Here is a 15,747-nt window from a genome sequence, read left to right on the forward strand (position 1 = left end):
CTGATCTACATGCCTAGCCTCCAATCTTCCTTTCCGTCTCTTTCTTCTATTCCCCCCCCCCCCTTTGCTTTCTTGACAAGGTCTACTATGTGGTAACACTGGCCTTGAATTTGTAATTCTCTAGCTTCAACCTCCTAACACTGGGATTACAAATGTGCTCACCAAATGCTTGGCTTCCAAAATCTTAAAGCAACCACAGGTCAGATGTGGGAAGTCGTGATGTTGATAGAGTAGGGATGAGCACCTGCAGGATGGAGAATAATATACAGAGTTCCCCAAACACTAGGGCTTCCTGTGCTTTTACACTCCCTAACACAAATCCAAAAGTGGTTCTGCCCTCCTCATGCCTTCCACACAGCCCAAGGAAACAGTGCCCAGTGGAGATGATTTTCTTTACCATCCAAGTACTTCCAATGGCATCCAATGAAAATGAAACTACTTAAAAATCCCATTATAATTTTTAAGGTCCAGCCGTTAAGGCATACACAGAGACTGTCCATGTTTCTCTGTGCTGGTACTGACAATCAGGTTACTGTGTGAACTTTCCTGGTGGGATGTAGATAAATGTCTAGTCTCCTAACCCCAGGTAGAATACCAAGGACACACCAAAGAAGTCATTTCACTCAAGTCTAGCTTGGTGAACCAATGAGTTTGTGGGTGGGTTTTGTTTTTGTTTTATAGGAGCATGGCCTACTTATAGGCAGCTATACCACAGAGTAAGAGTCCCCTCCAGCCATCCACCCTTAGCCACCTACCCTCAGGGAGGGGTGAGGCTGCTTCTGAGCTGTGTCCTGTGCCACCTGGGGAACTGCTTGCATCCTGCTTTGTCAACCCTCCTTCCCTCCTGGATCCATGTGAATGGGCCTAATCCTGTGGTGTTCTCATGCTGGTAAGTCACAGCTGTTGTGATTTCATGACATCAATGCAGTGTCATGCACAGAGGACAGAGTCCCACCACAAAGGTACACACCAGACTGGAAATGCTTCCCATCTCACTGGGGAAGACCAAAGCACAGCATCTATCCATCACCAAACGCTGACTGCTGCTAACCAAGAAAATAAAAATGGAGGTCACAGTGTAAATTACACAGAGGCCAACTGCCCATCCATAGTCAGCTACGGAAAGCTGAAGTCATGCCAGCTTCCTAAAAACATGAACCCTGGCCACAAACACAGCACAAGCACCGATCCTCAGTACCACTGTTAGAGAGAACTGATTGACACAGTGGGTTATTCATTTGAGGTACGCCAGCAAGGCTTGGCTCAGGAGCGTTGGGATGAGTTTTTGCTGCCTAGGAAGGATGTGCAGCAGGGAATGAGAAGGGCAGCACCAGATACAGGGGCACCCTGCCAGGTTGTAGCCTAACAGGAGATTGAGGGCAGCTGGTAGAAAACTGGTAGGAGGAAGCCCCTGAGGTAGGGAGTTATGGCCTGTGGACTGGACAGAATTCTTGCTAACAGCAGGCAGGCCCAGGTGCTCCCATGTCACTGCAGGGATCCTGGAGTGTAGGGATCCTGATCACTTCCTGAGGGTGTCAGACACTAAGGATGGTGGAGGTTCTTGTCAAAGTGACTCAGCGGGTGCTTTTTTTTTTTTTTTTTGAATGTGAAATGTCCCTGGAGTCCCATGTTTGAATACTGAGTCCCAGCTGGTAGTGCTGTGCTGTTTTAGAAGGCTGACTGTGTTTGGGTCTTTAGCTAAGTGGGGCACTGTGGGATGAGCCTTGGAGTTTCACAGCTTGGCACTACTTCCTGTCTGTTTTCTGTTTCCTCGCTAAGGTTAAAACAATACCAGCAACCTCACATCCCTGACACCATGCCTTCCTCAGCTCACACTCCCCACAATGCCTTCTTCAACATGATGGAGTGAACTCTATTAAAACTCTGAGTCAAGCGTTCTCTTCCTTGAGTTACCATCAAGTATTTATCAAGTATTTTGTCACAGCAGTGAAAACAAGAAAGTAGGACAGCAGGGTCCTTTACTAACACCGGAGTTTTACAAGTAAGGACACAGATGATCCTGGGAGGAGGGCTCAGGTGGTTGACTAAAGTCTGGCTAAGCTGGCATGCATTGCTGACACAATTTAATGAAGTTAAACAAATCAGTTACCAGGTAAATCAGCTCGTGACAGCTGTTTGCTTAAAAAAAGAAAGAAAGACAGAAAGACAAAAAGAAAGAAAAGTAAAACAGCCAATCATGAGAAAGAGAGAAAGATAAAAATACTTCCTCCTCTGTAAACCGCAGTGCAGCATGCCAGCTGTGAAACTGAGACTTTGGCCTCCCCATTCGGAACTCAGGCTTAGCATGCTGTCACACCCTGACACTGAGCTGCACCCCTAAACTTTGACAATTGCATTTTTTTTTTCCTAGCTAAGCTGTTAAATAGCGTCTTTGGTATGATCATAGAGAGGTTGCGAGTGAATTTGTGTTTAAAAATTAAATCATTCCTTAGGTGTATGGGGTACTCATCATTTAAGGGCATCCTGTTGTTAAACTCGCTCTTTTTTGTTTTTTGGGGGTTTTTTGTTTGTTTGTTTGTTTTTTTAAACACAAATAACCACCTGTTTTCCTGATGGGTATCTGCTTGCTAGTTTGTTTGCTATTTTTCTCAGGTGGGTTGTGGGCATTCCGAGAGCTTGCTGCCGCCCGCCCGGCAGACCAGAGCTGCAAAGTTGCCCTCCTCATTCCTGCTGTGCTTGCACTCATGTAATCATGCATCACCCAGGTCTGGTGTGTGGATGAGAAATTTCCCGAAGCTTTGCTGACAGCTGTAGACAGCCCTCTAAGGCAAGCTATCCTTTCCGCACATCCTTCCCAGTGCTCTTGGTTGCATAGTTTAATTTCCAATGTTGTTAATAATTAGTCTCTGGAGGCGAAGATAGCACCACCTTTGCTGTCTATTATGAACCCTTTTGACAATTAGCACAGGCTGCCCCCTTCTAGACCTCCACATCGGCTCCACAGCAATGGGAAAGCAAAGAGAATTGGGACAAAATGTGGGACTCTGACCCAAACACCAGAGGGAGAAGACAGAGGAGGCTTCTGAAGAGGGGGCTTTCTTTGTGCTCATTTCTGTAGAGGGTGCCATCCAGGATTATTTGTCACTGTGTTTGGACAGGACATCATGGCAGAGGAGGGTACCAACACCTAGTAGACAGCAGGGAAAGGGAGAGAGGAAGAGGCCAAGAACAAGAAAGCCTAAAGACCCATCTTCAGCAACCTACCTCCTCCATTCAGGCCCACATCCTAAAGTTTCTACAATCCCTCCAAATAGTGGCAGTAGCTGGGGACATTTCTCACTGAAGCCTAACTCAGTGGCTTGGTTTTGCCATCATGGAGTTCTCTGTCTCAGACTCAGGTATACTGTGTCTTTGAGTGGCAGCTGTGAACCGTGGCAGCTTACTTGCAAGTTCTACAAGCATGCCCCTCAGCCTCTGACATTGCAAGTTCTGCAAGCATGCCCCTCAGCCTCTGGCAAGACCATAAGACACAGCAGTTCCAAGCATCCTCACTCTTTGTGATAGGTAAGGGGTTTCCAGGCACATCCACTGAGTGGGTCTACCTTACAGCCCAGAGACACCAATGATGTCTTAGATACAGTGTCCAAGCCCTTTCTTACCCACATATATTCATTCCATCAGTGAGGTTTCACTATAGTTAATTTTGCTCTGCAAAGCCTGAAATCCTAACTAACTATCTGGCCCCCATATAGGAGTTGAAAGGAAGATGACACAGAGAATGAAAAATCCCTATAAACAGGTTAAGCGTGTACACACACACACACACACACACACACACACACTCATGCATGCACTTATTATGCTGATGTGTGTGTTTTGCACACCCAGGGCCCACCTCATGTCATGTCTATGCTCCGTCGTGTCTTATTCTCCAGCAGCACAAGTCACCTCTGGAGCCAAATGAGGCCCAAGTCTAAAGCTTTGCCTGTTACTAACAGAGCAACCCTGCCTCAATCACTTAACATCTCTGTGTCCATTTTATCTTGAGGTAACTGAACTATAGCTTAGGTGTTAAAACTACATAAGATATAGCTTCTGGCATGTTCAAGTACAATATGCAAATTTTGCTATTGTCATTTGTAACTTTGTCATAATTATTATATTTGCTATTTTTCAAAAGCCAAAGCAGGTACTGTGTAATTTTTTCAATGTAACACGACTCAGGAAAGGGAGACACAGAATGAAATGTCCATTCTGACTCCAGCGCCATCACATGCTCTCAGTGTCGTGGAGTTATCTCTCAGTGGAAAGGCTCATTTGATTTATGAACAGTCACTGGAACAGAACATTCTTGCTCCCTCTCATGGTGCATCTATTGTTAGAAGTGTGATCTGTGGTGTGCTTTTGGTGTCTCTCTGTACTGTATTAGCCCTGGGGGAGTTTCATTTGCATCTACTTTATTAAGGGACACGTTTGTGGCTGTCCTCAAAAGTGAAGTTCACAAGAGGACAAACCCATTTTAACCTGGCTTCGAGAAGTAAAAGCTTAAGAAAAAGTTTGGTGATATACACAACACTCAAGAGATTTTAAGTGAAGAACTGTACCTTTAAATAAACCCTGGGCCTGGCATCATAGTCCTCAGTATTCAAGAGGTAGAGGAAGAAGGCTTGTAAATTTGAGGTTAGCCTGGGCTCCAAAAATCAATCAATCGATCAATCAATCAATCAAAGAAACAAACAACCCAATACATCTAAGCCATGGGACAGTATCCCACTGCTGTTAGAATATACCCCAAACAGAAACCATTTTCACAAAGTCCTTGGTCACGTTTCCACTGAAGTTAAAAATCAATCAGTGTGTAGATTGCTCTTTCTCTGAGTGGCTCTGAATGCATTGTCTCTGAAGCCCCATGGCTCACATCCAGTTGACTGGTTCAGGCAGAGGAATACAATATTGTATCATGCTGAGAAGCAAGTGATGATTTTTAGGGGTTCTGCCTCAATACAAGAAAAGGTCAAATCCATTTGACTTTCTATACCACTCTGTGCCACAAGAAAAGCGTTTCTTATGGATGACAACATGCCCTCCCTTACCAAGGAAATTACACACCTGAAAATGATGTGTTGTTAGAAAACAGTATCTGCTCTGAGCATCCTATGGCACCTGTTCAGGAGTGGGAAGCAAATACAGAGGATTCTGTTAACCCTCCCTCCTTACCTCCCTCTTTCCCTCCCTCTTTACCTCCCTCCTTCCCTGCCTCCCTCCTTTCCTCCCTCACTTGCTCTCCCTTTCCCCATCTTCCTTTGGTTCTTTTAAGATGTTTGTATTTTTATTTTATGTGTATGAATGTTTTGCCCGTGTGTATGTGTGTGTGTATGTGTGTGTGTGTGTATGTGTGTGTGTGTGTGTATGTGTGTGTGTGTGTGTGTGAGTGTGTGTGTGTGTGGTGCATACCACATGTATGCAACATCCTCAGAGACCAGAAGAGGGTGCCAGATCTTCTGCAACTGAAGTTACGAAGGCTTGTGAGCCACCATCTATGTGCTAGGAATTGAACTCAGGTCCTCTGCACGAGCAGAACCACCAAGCCAACCAGCTCTCTAGTTTTCTACTAGTTTTGAGACAATATCTCCCTCTGCAGTCCCAACTGGTCTTGAATCCTGACAAGGCTCCAGAGTAGTGCTGGGGTTCCAGCCTTTTAACTGTACATCTCTCCTCTTCATAAAGATGTTTCTAAAGGTAGATGTGAATTTTAATGGGATGTTTTGAACCCCAAAAGTTCTAGTTTTGAAATGGCAACTACATGTTACAATGCATAAAGTGTTTCATAGTCTCCCAGGTTCATCAATTGCTTGATTTGGGTCTGTAAGTGACTAACCAGAAATCCCACAGAAAGGAAATGAAGAAATCAAGAAAGCTTGATAACTTTCTTAACACCAAGGGCTTCAAACAGGTGTGCAGCTTGAACTGAGCCACAGGCTGTGTCCAGCCTAAGCAGTAACTCAGCATAGCTTTCCTCTCCCTCTGCAGTGATGGAGAAAGCCTGTACCCTGGGAGGCACAGCTGCCCAGTGGGAGCTTCGCATCAGTCCACTCATCAGGATTACCTGATGCCAGGTAGTATGTGTGAGGTGATGGAAGGAGGTTCTTGCCGCTCATGGTTTGGGGGGCTGGACGGTTTAAGAGAGGGCCACCAGATGTGTCACCACACAGGGCATAGCATCACACGGCAGGAGCGTGAGTGTGAAGAGAGGTGGGAGACACACATACTCTTTACAGCAACCCAGTCCTGATGAAGCTGACACTCCTGGGAGCCTTAACCCACTGCATAAGTATCAGTCCCTCTAGTCCCCACATCTTAAAGAGCCCACTGCTTCTTAGTACCAGAGAATTGGAGGACAAGCTTTCAGCACATGAATACTTGGGAGTTCAGCCACACACAGCAGGCATCTGTCAGCGTGGGGCCTTGCACAGTTGTGCAGGAAACCTCTATCTATCTATTTATTGCATTTGACATGTACAACACACTTTTTAACTTAGTGATTGAGATTAGGGGATTACTTGTTGCTGTGGTAGAAACATGCACTTGTTTTTGTATGGTTTCTAAATGGAATATTTTTTTCTTAGTAATTTATAGAGAACTTCTGCTTATTAAGGATATTAACATTTTTGCCAGTTACACCTGCCACATTTTCCCCTCCTTGTCTGCAATTTTATTTGCAGTGTGTATGTTATTTCCAAGTTTGGTATAGCATATAGAACTTCTATATGTTTTCAGTGGCTCCTTGTTTCTTCTGTCACATACAATAGAGGTCCTCCATGCTAAGACTACAATACTATTTACTGAGTAGGCTGCCACATTCCTGCTGGACAAACTACTTTTTTTTTTTAATTTAATGTATTATTTTACATGTCAATCCCAGTTCCCTCTCCCTCCCTCCCTCCCTCCTTCACTCCCTCCCTCCCTCCTTACTTCCCTCTCTCCCTCACTTTTATCCTCTCTGCCCTCTCACATGCACCCTAACCAACCTCCCCTCCCATCCCCCCACCCCAATTCCATATGTAGGGCAATGCCATCCAGTTGGAGTCATGTAGATCTGACAGGTCATTTGAAGTAGGGACTAGGGCTTCTCTCCTGTCTCTAGGTTAAGGCAGTATCCCTCCATGGGGGATATGTTCGCAAGGTCCTTTTGTGCACCAGGAATACATCCTGGTTCCACTGTCTGAGGTCCCTTAGACTGTTCAGTCCTTCTGGCTGAGACCCATATTCAGGGGGGCCTGAATCAGTCCCATGCTGGATTCCCAGCTATCAGTCTGGTGGCCCGTTAGCTCCTCCTTGTTCACATCAGCTGTGTCTATGTGTTTCTGCAGCCTGGTCTTGTCCTCTCCATCTGCATCTGGGTTCTAGTTTGACTCAGTTTTAGGTATGGGTGTTTGCTCCTGTTGGTATTAGATGAGGGCTCCATGGATAAGTTAGTTGTTGATCATACTATCCAGGAAGGGCATTTATTGCAGCCTTTCCACGGAAGCTCAAATTGTTAGTTGGCCACAGTCTTGTAGTTCTCTAGACCTTTCTTTGTGTTCAATTTTATCTTCAAACCAATATTGGCTTCCTCTTTTATGTTCTCTCTCTGTCTCTGTCTCTCTCTCTCTCTCTTTCCTGTCTTCTATTCCTAACCTGGCTCAATCTTCCTGGTCGCACATGTTTTCCTTTCCTCCCCCTCATTTTCTCCTACTTCTCTCTTCATTTGCTGCCCCCCACTTCCCCTGTGCTCTGGAGGACTTGTCCCTTCCCGCTTCTGTGAGGGACTTTATATGAATCTCTTAGAATACAACTTGAATCCTAGTTCCTCTGGTGGTGTGAATTATAGGCTGGTGATCCTTTGCTCTAGGTCTAAAACCCATATATGAGTGAGTACATACTATGTTCCTCTTTTTGTGACTGGGTTACCTCATTCAGAATGGTTTCTTCAAGTGCCATCCACTTGCCTGCAAATTTCAAGATACCATTATTTTTTCTGTAGAGTAGTATTCCATTGTGTAGATGTGCCACATCTTCATTATCCATTCTTCAATTGAGGGGCATCTAGGTTGCTTCCAGGTTCTTGCTATTACAAATAGTGCTGATATGAACATAGTTGAACAGATGTCTTTGTTGCATGGATGTGGATCATTTGGGTATATGCCTAAGAGGGGGATTGCCGGGTCCTGTGGTAAACTAATTCCCATTTTCCTGAGGAACCGCCATACTGATCTCAAAAATGGCTGTACGAGTTTGCACTCCCACCAGCAGTGGAGGAATGTTCCCCTTTCTCCACATCCTCTCCAGCATGAGTCATCATTGGTGTTTCTAATTTTAGCCATTCTGGCAGGAGTAAGATGGTATCTCAAAGTTGTTTTGATTTGCATTTCCCTGATAGCTAAGGATGAAAGTGTCCTTAGCTTTCTTAAGTGTCTTTCAGCCTTTTTGATTTCCTCTATTGAGAATTCTTTCTTCAGTTCTGTACCCCATTTTTAATAGGGTTATTTGGTGTTTTGTTGACTAGTTTCTTGAGTTCTTTGTATATTTTGGAGATCAGCTCTTTGTTGGATATAGGAGTGGTGAAAATCTTTTCCCAGTCTGTGGGTTGCCATTTGGTCTTGTCCACTGTGTCCTTTGCCTTACAGAAGCTTCTAAGTTTGAAGAGGTCCCATTTATTAATTATTGCTCTCAGTGTCTGTGCCACTGGAGTTATGTTCAAGAAGTGGTCTCCTATATCAATTTGTTCAAGGGTACCTCGTACTTTCTCTTCTAAGAGGCTCAATGTGGCTGGATTGATGTTGAGGTCTTTGATCCATTTGGACTTGAGTTTTGTGCATGGCGACAGACATGGATCTATCTGCAGTCTTCTACACACCCTTATCCAATTGTGCCAGCACCATTTGTTGAAGATGCTTTCTTCCTCGCATTGTATACTTTTAGCTGTTTTGTCGAAAATCAGGTGTTCATAGGTGTGTGGGTTAATATCAGGATTTTCAATTCGATTCCATTGGTCTACCTGTCTATTTTTGTGCTAATACCAGGCTGTTTTCAGAATTATAGCTCTGTAGGAGAACTTAAAGTCAGGAATGGTGATGCCTCCTGAAGTTCTTTTATTGTATAGGGCAGTTGGTTTGCTGTGTATTGCTCTTATTATGTTTAGGTATGTTCCTATTATCCCTGATCTCTCCAAGACCTTTATCATGAAAGGGTGTTGAATTTTGTCAAAGGTTTTTTTTAGCATCTAGGGAGATAATCATATGGTTTTTCTTTTTCAGTTTGTTTATATGGTAGATCACATTGATAGATTTGTGTATGTTAAACCATCCCTGCAATCCAGGGATGAAGCCTACTTGGTCATGGTGGATGATTTCTCTGATGTATTCTTGAATCCGGTTTGCCAGTATTTTATTGAGTATTTTTGCATCGGTGTTCATCAGGGATATTGGTCTGTAGTTTTCTTACTTAGTTGTGTCTTTGTGAGGCTTCGGTACCAAGGTTATTGTGGCCTCATAAAAAGAGTTTGGCAATGAACCTTCTGTTTCTATTTTGTGGAACAATTTGAGGAGTATTGGTATTAGTTATTCCTTGAATGTCTGGTAGAATTCTGCACTGAAGCCATCTGGCCCTGGACTTTTTTTTTGGTTGGAAGGCTTTTGATGACAGCTTCTACTTCATCACGGGTTATAGGTCTATTTAAGTTGTTTGTCTGTTCTTGATTTAATTTTGGTAAGTGATAGTTATCCAGAAATTTGTCCATTTCCTTTGAATTTTCAATATTTGTGGAATACGGGTTTTCAAAGTATGACCTGAAAATTGTCTGGATTTCCTCTGTGTCTGTTGTTATGTTCCCCATTTTGTTTCTGATTTTGTTAATTTGCATGTTCTCTCTCTGCTTTTTCATTAGTTTGGATAAAGGTTTGTCTATCTTGTTGATTTTCTCCAAAAACCAACTCTTCTTTGCATTGATTTTTTTGTATTGTTTTCCTGGTTTCTGTTTTGTTGATTTCAGCCCTCAAGTTGATTATTTCCTGGCATCTACTCCTACGGGGTGAGTTCGCTTCTCTCTGTTCTAAGGCTTTCAGTTGCACTGTTAATTCTCTTATGTGACTATCCTCTGTTTTCTTCATATGGGCACTTAGTGCAATGAACTTCCCTCGTAGCATTGCTTTCAAGGTGTCCCATAAGTTCGGGTATGTTGTGTCCTCATTCTCGTTGAATATTAGAAAGTCCTTAATTTCTTTATTTCTTCTTTGACCCAGGTGTGGTGCAATTGCACATTGTTCAATTTCCATGAGTTTGCAGGTTTTCTGCTATTTGTGTTGTTGTTGGATTCCAATTTTAAAGCACTGTGGTCTGATAAGATACAGGGGACTATTCCAGTTCTCTTGTATCTGTTGAGGTTTGTTATGCCACCTAGTATGTGGTCGATTTTAGAGAAGGTCCCATGTGGAGCAAAGAAGAAGGTATATTCTTTTGTGTTTGGATGGAATGTTCTATAGATGTCTGTTAAATCCAGTTGAGACATAACTTCTGTTAGTTCGACAAACTACTTTTGTAATAATAAATTTGAGGGACTAGAGAGATGACTCAGAGATTAAGAGCACTGGCTGCCCTTTCAGAGATTCTGAGTTCAATTCCCAGCAACCACATGGTGGGTCATAACCATCTATAATAATAAATCTGAGCTGCTACCTAGTTGTTTTCAACTGGAGTCTTAATTATTCAGTTTTTACATTTGTGCTATACTAGTTGGTTTCTAATTGCTTTTCAATACATGTTCTAATATGTGATGGGAAGTGGGGAGCCAATCCCGCTGTATTACTCCATTTTAAAGTAGTGTGGGTATTCATGCATTCTTCTAGACAGATTTTGCTACCAAGTTCAGAGAGGGCACACCGGGATTCTAATGGAAATAACACTGCTCATGTGTTAATATGGGAGGCACTGATAACATGTTGCTGAGACTCCCATCAAAAAGCACAGTCTGTCTTGTCATGTAGTCATGGAAATTTTATTTCTGTCTCTTATTGCCATCTGAAGTTCATTTACAGGAATTCTATGATCTTTGTTACCATTGTGAATTATTTTATGTATCGGCTGGTGCTTAATCTACATGGTTCTTGAACTTCAAAGACCTCCCTGAGACTAGAATTGAAACTATGTCTGTTCAATAATTACCTGGAACTTAAGAGGGGTATTGCATGGAATTGTCTCAAAGATGCAAGAAACAAACCTACAAAAAGTGTTTTTGTCAGCAGCAGATTAAGAGCCCGTGTCCACTTGGGCCTATCAGAGTGGCTCCATCTGAAACTGTTAACTTGCTCTGCTCTGATATCTGGCCATTGGCCCAGAAAGTACTTTTAGAATGTAGGGCACTGGTTTCTTCCTAGTATATTTGCTCCTCTCAGTGAAGCTCTGGAAGAAGAAATCCCGTCTCTGTTCCTCTGAGAAGGTCCTCCATGCTGGTAGCTGGTGGGCCCCAGTCTAATGACAGTGCTGCCTGGAGTGGAGTCAGATTCTCTCTCCCTGTCTTCACGGACACATTTCACATGCTCAGTTCATCCCTGGCTTGTCGTGCTGTCTCCTGTGCTTCTGTCCTTCATTCATTTTTATCTTGTTACACTTTGTAACTCTTCCTAATCCACCTTAAGTGTCTGCTGGATCAAAACAGGCTTGAATAATGCTGAGATGGGCTCGTGCCTTGTAATGCATATTCTAATTCATTAAGTCATGTGATAAATATAATTTACCACACCACTGGGAAAAATAAAGAAGCTTATTCCAAGATAAAGAGCTATATGCTTTAAAATTACAGATTTATGTCTCTGTGTGTAGTATGTGTACCCAGGCACATGCTGTGATGTGTGTGCACAAGTGTGCATGTACATACGTGTCCACATGTGTTCATTCAGAGGCCAGAGCAGGATACCTGGTGTCATCCTTTCTCACTGGCAGACCTAGCTCTGAGACATGGTCTCTCACTGAACCCAGGACTGGTTATTTTAGGTAGGCTGCTTGGCCAGTTAGTTCTAAGCATGTCTCCAGCCTTCCTGCTTCTTCCCTGAGTGCTGGGGATTCAAAATCAGGTCCTCATGCTTGCAAAGCAAGGGCATTTACTCACTGAGCAGTGTCCTCATCCCTACAAACTGGGTTTTGAAAAACAATCTTAATCATGGTTTCTAAAGTCAATCCCACTTCAAAACACATAAGGAAAATGGTTATACAGATAAACTTCAGACTTAAACCACTTACTAGAAAACATATAGAATATACTAGAAAATTAATAATTCTCATCTGTGTTACCATTTAAAATGGGTACTTATTCCCTCCTCATTTTGTGCTCATCTGAGATTTGCTCTATATAATTGTTTTTCCCTCAGCTCCTATACTTTTCAAGTTATATTAATACAAAACAATTTTGGGATGAGCTAGTATTAAATGTGCTGGTGTGCATGTGTGTTTTTATGTGTGTTGTGCATAGGTGTAGAAGGCTAACATTAATCTTAGGAATAATAGGAGTAATGTGGTGGCTTTTTTAGGTGCTTGCCAGGGGTGTGAACTAAGGTATTCATATTTGCATAGCAAGCAGCTTCCCCTCTAAGTCATTGTCTTAGTCAATGTTCTATTGCTGTGAAGAGACACCATGACCACAGCAACTCTTATAAAGGGAAGTATTTAATTGGGGCTGGCTTATAGTTTCAGAGGTTTAGTCCATTATCAGCATGGCAGCATACAGGCAGACATGGTGCTGAGCTAAGAGTTCTACATCTGGGTCCCCAGGCAACAGGAAGAGACAGACATTGGGCCAGGCTTGAGCTTCTGAAACCCTCAGTGACACACTTCCTTCCACAAGGCCACACCCCCTGATCACTGTCAAGTGGTACCACTCCTGAATGACTGAGCATTGGACTATATGAGTCTGGGGAGGGGGTGAGGTGGGGATGGAGGTGGAGGTAGGGGTGGGGTGAGGTGGGGTAGGGGTGTGTACATTCTTATTCAAACCACTACATATTTCCAGTCCTTAAATGGTGTTCTTAATAATAAGTTAAAAATAAACAAATAAGCTATCTTCTTGGTCTGTTGGGGGCACAACCAACCAGCTGCTGCTCAGCCCTTTCCAGGCCTGAGCCAGCAGAGGACACAGATACCGCTCCCTGTGAGACTTGTTGGTCGGTGATACGTATCATCATACCAAACGCTGCCCAAGGTTTCTAGGCCTAGGCAAGTGAGAGAAGAAAATCAGGCAGGATTACCTGTGTCCCAACCAAGAGCCCTGGTGTGGACAGTCAGGTGCCATTATGGTGAATGAGTACAGGGGAAATGGGAGAGAGAGGGGCAGAAGGGTCCATGGGCTGTGGAGAGAGGCGGATCTGAAGAGGTTAGAGTGGTAAGGAACAGACTGATGTGAATGGCCTGCTTGCCACCCAAGTCCAAGGTGATCTGGGCCTGGGCTATTGCCAAGGGCCAGGTCTAGTCTAAGACCCTGAAGCAGCCACCGAGGGCCATGCAGAAGCCTGTAGTGTTGGCTGCCACCTGGAGCCAGCCATGTTATCAAAGGGCCATGCTGCAATGGGGGCCATACCAATCTGAGTAGCCTGTGCTACTACCTAGGGCCATGGTGGCATCCTGAGTTTTATTCTTGTGAAGGGCTGCCACCCAGCTCCCAAACAAATCTCATGGAGGCTTATTCTATCATGAATGCTGGGCCTTAGCTTGGTTTGTTTCTAGCCAGCTTTTCTTAACTTAAAATTATTCCATTTATCTTTTGCCTCTGGGCTCTTATCTTTCTCTATTCTATAAACTTTTCTTCTTACTCCATGATGGCTGTATAGCTGGGTACCTGGCCAGTAATGTCCTCCTCTCTTTTTCTTGCTCCTCCTTCTTGATCTCTCCTCCCATTTATTCTCTCTGCCTGCCAGTCCTGCCTGTTTCTCTTTCCTGCTTAGCTATTGTCCATTCAGCTCTTCATTAGGCCAATCAGGTGTTTTAGACAGGCAAAATATCACAGCTTTACAGAGTTAAAAGAATGCAACACATCTTGGCATCATCAAAACAAATGTAACACATCTTAAAATAATATTCCACAACAGTGGGTAGCCCGCATCTAAGTCCTAGAGCAGAACTGACCCCGCTCTTTGCTGTCTGCTGCATTGGGTGAGGTAGCCAAAGCAGTGCCAGAGAGTTCACCTAGGAGGTGACAATGAGGGATGGCTGGAGGACTGACCAACCTAGCTACCACCCAGGCAGGGGACCAGGGATGTGAGTTGACTCACCCCAACATCCACCTCATCTGTGAACTGTTGGAGCATGTGAACGAGAAACCCACAGATCCCGAGCAGCAGAATCTCCATGACACAGGGTAATAAGGGAAGGTGCACGGGGAACACCAGTAAGACTCTGTTATTGGTAACATAACAGAAGCCAGAGGCCTGGAGCCAGACCAATGACCCATAGCCATGGACACTTACAAATAAACATAAATGGACTAAAAGGTAAACTGTGTAACTCAATGGGCCACACTCCAGCCGGCTTTCAAGATTCTTTTTTTGTGTTTTCGTTTTGTTTTGTTCCTTTGTTTTGTTTAGTTTTGGGGTTTTCTTTTAAATTTGGTTTTGTTTTGGAAGGGAGGTTGTGGGGCAGAGGGTGAATACAAGGGGATAGGGAGATGGGTGGGATGGGAATTCATGCTGTGAAATCCACTAAGACTCAGTAGAAGTCAAACAATAAATAAACAAATAAACATGAACAATGACGTTAAGTACTTCGAAATACTAGAGTCTCAAACCTTAAAGACAGACACGTGACTGAGACAGTACAAATCGACTGGGTTTATTTAAACAGTTATTACCTGACCCATTCTGGATACCAAGGGGCCAGTGACCAAGGGGCCTGCTCCATCACAGGAAGCAGTTTCTGAGCACCTTTATTGATGATTCCTAAGTTCCCGCAGGGTTGACCAGTTTCACCCACAGTACTTACTTGAGGATGGGGAGCGTCTGAGGCCCTGACGGATCCTGAACTCCACAGCCTGGAATCCAGAGCACCCACGGTCGCACCCACAGCTTATTTCGACACACAAACCATTTCTAATGCCTTTATTTGAAGTTGGCAAATCAGCAAGTGCCCTTCTTAGAAAGCATGTGGGGACAATTTCCCGTTTGAGTGCTCCTGAGTTCCTTCAGTGCCTAAAGAAAGCGGTAGAGGTCAGCCTCTCTGCTGCGGAGCTTCAGCAGCGCTCCCGGGTGGAACATGAGGTCCACGATGTACTCTTCGGGTGGGGGCAAGCGCCCCATGATGCCCTTCCGAGACTCGTTCAGTAGCTTCACTTCGTTCCAAGCTCGGCTGTATTCACCTCTCACCAGACAGCAGCCCACACCGATTCTATCAGCCAGTGCCTGAGGGAGGAACAAGACACCTAGGCTCAGGGCTATAAATCTGTGGGAAGAGATCCTTAGTAGGAGACATACCTTTGGAGAGAGTTCAACACAGACATGCAAAGTAAATGTTGGACTGGAAGCTGGAAAATGGAGATAGTGTGGTAGAAGCCAAGCATTGGCTATCCCTGAAAGCTTGCCGTCTGTAGACTCAATGCATGTCAGAGTGTCCAGGGAAAGGGCACTTTTCAGGCAGTTAATGCAGTGGAACACAAGATGGATAGGGTGGTTGGAGAAGAGCTATCCCAGGGCTCCAGCCCATGTACCCATCAGTCTGTCCACAGCCCAGACTGCTCTCTGGCTGTAACAAGCAGTTAAGAATGAAGTTAAG

The 15,747-nt window shown here is 44.1% G+C and overlaps 1 protein-coding gene across 1 annotated transcript in view; it reads right to left on the reverse strand.

Moving 5' to 3' along the window:
- Window positions 1-15,062: 15,062 nt before the first annotated feature.
- The window catches only part of Armc3 (armadillo repeat containing 3), an 81,972-nt gene continuing 81,287 nt past the window's right edge, over window positions 15,063-15,747 (reverse strand). The window contains exon 19 of the mRNA XM_051205732.1: window positions 15,063-15,377. Within this exon, the coding sequence (XP_051061689.1) occupies window positions 15,168-15,377 (210 nt within the window). The 3' untranslated portion in view covers window positions 15,063-15,167. The remainder of the gene's footprint in view (window positions 15,378-15,747) is intronic.

Source organism: Phodopus roborovskii, unplaced genomic scaffold, assembly GCF_943737965.1.
Source record: "Phodopus roborovskii unplaced genomic scaffold, PHOROB, whole genome shotgun sequence".
Classification (NCBI taxonomy): domain Eukaryota; kingdom Metazoa; phylum Chordata; class Mammalia; order Rodentia; family Cricetidae; genus Phodopus; species Phodopus roborovskii.